The following is a 3,942-nucleotide window of genomic DNA, read 5'->3' on the forward strand; positions in this document are numbered from 1 at the left end:
TTATATTTATATTTATAATTTATATTTTATACTTCTATTATCTTCATTGCTGCTGTAGTTCAAAAGTATTTTTGTTGGTTCATCTGGATACATCTTTTGGTTTTGTGTGTATATGCTCTCTTTTTTATGAAGACATGCATTTTTCATCGTGTTTGAAGCTGCATACTGATTTCTGCATACAGATTTTGGAGGAAAAAAAAAAAGTTGTATTGGCCACTACCAGAAGTGGAAAAAAAAAAGATAACCCCCTATTTCAATAGAAATAAGTATAGCTTGGTTCTCCACAGTTTTTGGGAAAAATCTGAGAGTTCCTTGGATGGTAGGTGCAGTGAACTCACTCAGAAGTTTCTTCTTTCAGAGATGCTGTCCAATCCCAGGCTCATACCTGTTCAGGGGACTTTGAATGTGGTGATGAACCAGAACGTGACCCTCTCCTGCCACTCAGAATCTGGATCTCCACCTGTCAGATACACATTGTTTAAACACAGTCAGAAGGTATCCACTTTAAACAGGCCAGACTTGGCCCCCGGTTTATTTAACTTGACTATCAACTCTGCCAGTGACGTGGCTGAATACAAATGCAAAGCTGAGGATAAGATCTCCAGTGGTGGAAAATACAGCAATAGTCTCAACTTCACCCTTATAGGTATGTCTTGCTGTGTACCTTCTCAGCACATTTTATTTTAGGAGCACATAGCCATGTCTGATGCAATATATCTGCAGCGGCAGGAGTCAGGGCTTTGCAGCAGGTACTGTTTTGGACTGCTCTGTGTCCCTGCCTTGATTGCGGAGCTGAACTTTACTGCAGATGGCTCTTATTTCCTTAGGAGTTGGCAGTGCTATTCTGATCCGGCTCACTGAGGCCTCCATCCTTGATGCCCATCCCCTTTGTCAATGTTGCCGCTTAGCTCCAAGTTGTGCTTTGGAGCTTGTCCTGTAGTCAGTGATGCAGTCTTTTCAGTTTTCTGTTTACAGAGCCAATTTCCAAACCAGTGCTGAGCTCACCCACTTCTCAAGCAAAGAAAGGCCAGAATTTGACCCTGTATTGTCTCTCAGAGAACGGCTCTCTTCCTATCACATACATATTCTTCAAAGGAAGACAAAACATCTCTCCCCCAGTGAAGATGCAGACGAGGGAAGCAGCTGTGGTTTTTCTATTTATCAATTCCTCTAGTGACTTTGGAACCTATAAATGCAGAGCTGAAAATAGCTTTCACAATACTACAAAATACAGCAACAGTTTCAACTTTACATTAGCAGGTATGCATGCATGAAGCAGTTTACCACTGTCGATAAGCAGGGACCACACAAAATTCAGAATGTTGTAATAGTGCAAGGTTTTTAGCCAGAAATGTTGTTCCTGCCATGTAATGTTCAAAATACAATTTTTTACAATTAAAAAAATAATGTGAGTTTTTAAAATTAATGCAAAAAGATTGAATTCCATGCAATCTAGATAGTAGTAGAGGTTGAAATGGCCATGAAGGAGGACTGTAAAAGATTCACTTTTACAAGACATCCTTGGTCCACCTTGAGGAGAATCCAGTTTCATTTTTCTCTCTGGTCCTGTGAAAGAGAAAGTCTACGGCACCAGCAAGCTCCCTTCCTTCTTGCAGTCAGGACTTTCCTGAGTAGTTACATTAGCCACAATTAATCCAAAAGCTGAAAGAAGTGCAAAGTGTTGATTTTACAGAAAATACTTAAAATATGAAACAACATTTCATTGCATAAACACCTTTTTTTTTTTTTTTTTGGCAGAAGAGAGAAGCCATTCTCAACCCCTGATAATTTCTCTTGGACTGATCTTTCTACTAGCCATAATAGGATTTGCTCTGGCGATTCCATTTTTCATAATTCCTTCATATAAAGCAAGTGAGTTATTTGAATGTTTGTTTCATTTTCCAGAAGTGCTCATTTATGTTGTCAATACATGTTAGTGTGTAAACATCATGTTACAAGTGGACTTATACTCTTAGTATTTTAGCAAGTTGTCAAGTCTCCTCTTAACCAGCATCGGCAACTTAACAAGACATTGGCAACACAAAACCTCTGAACTATGTTCTGTATGGTAGGTGTGGGATGGGGGAAGCAAAGCAACATCTAATTTAATACACTGAAATGTTGGAAAGAATTGGACACCATTGTTTTTAGTAAAGAAAGGAAATTCTATTAAAAATGCCTTGGTTAAGGAGCAATTTTTATCATGAAAATAACATTATCTGAGATCTCCAAGGATCCAAAAACTATCATGGAGCTGTTTATTTCACTCTAAGAAAAACTGATATATGAATATAGTCATGTGTTTGTTTTTCTTCTACAATTTGCAGAAAAAATTAAGTCTACTAGGACCTCAACTGGCTTTACTTCAACAGTGAATGCGGAAGACTCTGAAAACTATGTCATATATGCAGAGATTGGTAAGTTCATGTTACTCCCCATGCAGTCATGAAACTTACTTCTAGGAGTCTGGCTGAAGAATGCTATTACATTATTTGTAGCTAGTATGGGCAAATTTCTTCAGGTACTGCAAAAGCAGTGGAATGAGACACCTAGTACCACTACTGACCATGCCTGGCAGAGGCATTATTTTGAAGTCCCTCAGGATCCACATTTGGCACTTACGTGTCAGCTATGCAGCCAAAACTGCAGCTGGTTAAATGAAGTTCTATAAAAAAAATCTACCGTAAATAGAAGTAAAATGAAGAATTGCATTTGGCAACTCATGGTGAGGATTGAGATAACCATTACAGAGGAAAAGAAAATTAAAAGACATTAAGTAGATTAGAGGTGCAATACTAAGAGACAAAAGTGGGCCATATGCAGGTTGTAGCATAAAACTTACATAGCTCCTGCATTCTGTTCAAAATTGTTCAGTACACAGTAGTTCTTTATTCCATGTTTCTTAACTTTGAGAAGGCTCAGTCACTTCAAATTTATGAAGTTATGAAGTAAGGCTAGACAAAAAAGCAACTTAACTATGTTAAGACATTGTGCTACTTCAGTTGCAGAAAACACACAATAACAAAGACATTATATGAAAGCCATGATGCTGTTATCTTGTCATTTTCTACATTTGCCTTATATGTGAATGTCAGGATTTTCAAAGGAAAAAGAAACCCCCAAAACAAAACAACAGAAAGGGTATTATGTATCCTGTTTCTGAATATCAAAAAGGGAATCATTCTCTCTGAACAAATCTGCCTTTCATGTAGTGGACAGGTGGAATTCTATCTGCTCTGCTGTTAGCTCAGTGCTCTGTGCAGCTGCTCATGCCAGGTATCAATCAGCATTCTACCCACATAGCCTGCAAGGACAGTGACAATCACAGAATCACTAAGGTTGGAAAGGCCCTTCAAGATCATCAAGTCCAACCATTAATCCAGCACCACCATGTCCCCTAAACCATGTCCTGAAGCGCCACATCCACACGTTTTTTGAACACTTCCAGAGATGGTGACTCCACCACCTCCCTGGGCAGCCTGTTCCAATGCTTAACCACCCTTTTGGTGAAGAAGTTTTTCCTACTATCCAATCTAAACCTCCCCTGGTGCAACTTGAGGCCATTTCCTCTCATCCTATCACTAGTTAGTTGGGAGAAGAGACCAAGACCCACGTCGCTACAACCCCCTTTCAGGTAGTTGTAGAGAGTGATAAGGTCTCCCCTCAGCCTCCTTTTTTCCAGACTAAACAACCCCAGTTCCCTCAGCCGCTCCTCATAAGACTTGTGCTCCAGACCCCTCACCAGCTTCGCTGCCCTTCTCTGGACACGCTCCAGCACCTCAGCATCCTTCTTGTAGTGAGGGGCCTAAAACTGAACACAGGATTCAAGATGCGGCCTCACCAGTGCCGAGTACAGGGGCATGATCACATCCCTACTCCTGCTGGCCACATTATTTCTGATACAGGCCAACACGCTGTTGGCCTTCTTGGCCACCTGAGCAC

At 40.3% G+C, this 3,942-nt stretch overlaps 1 protein-coding gene across 1 annotated transcript; it reads left to right on the plus strand.

Moving 5' to 3' along the window:
• Positions 1-360: 360 nt before the first annotated feature.
• Positions 361-2,417, plus strand: LOC104615316 (allergin-1-like; the record flags this gene model as incomplete). The annotated part of the gene is made up of 4 exons (XM_010297071.1): positions 361-646; positions 976-1,260; positions 1,759-1,872; positions 2,328-2,417. Coding segments are annotated over exons 1-4 (775 nt in total), but the record flags the coding sequence as incomplete, so codon positions are not given.
• Positions 2,418-3,942: the final 1,525 nt, after the last annotated feature.

Source organism: Phaethon lepturus, unplaced genomic scaffold, assembly GCF_000687285.1.
Source record: "Phaethon lepturus isolate BGI_N335 unplaced genomic scaffold, ASM68728v1 scaffold47991, whole genome shotgun sequence".
Lineage (NCBI taxonomy): Eukaryota > Metazoa > Chordata > Aves > Phaethontiformes > Phaethontidae > Phaethon > Phaethon lepturus.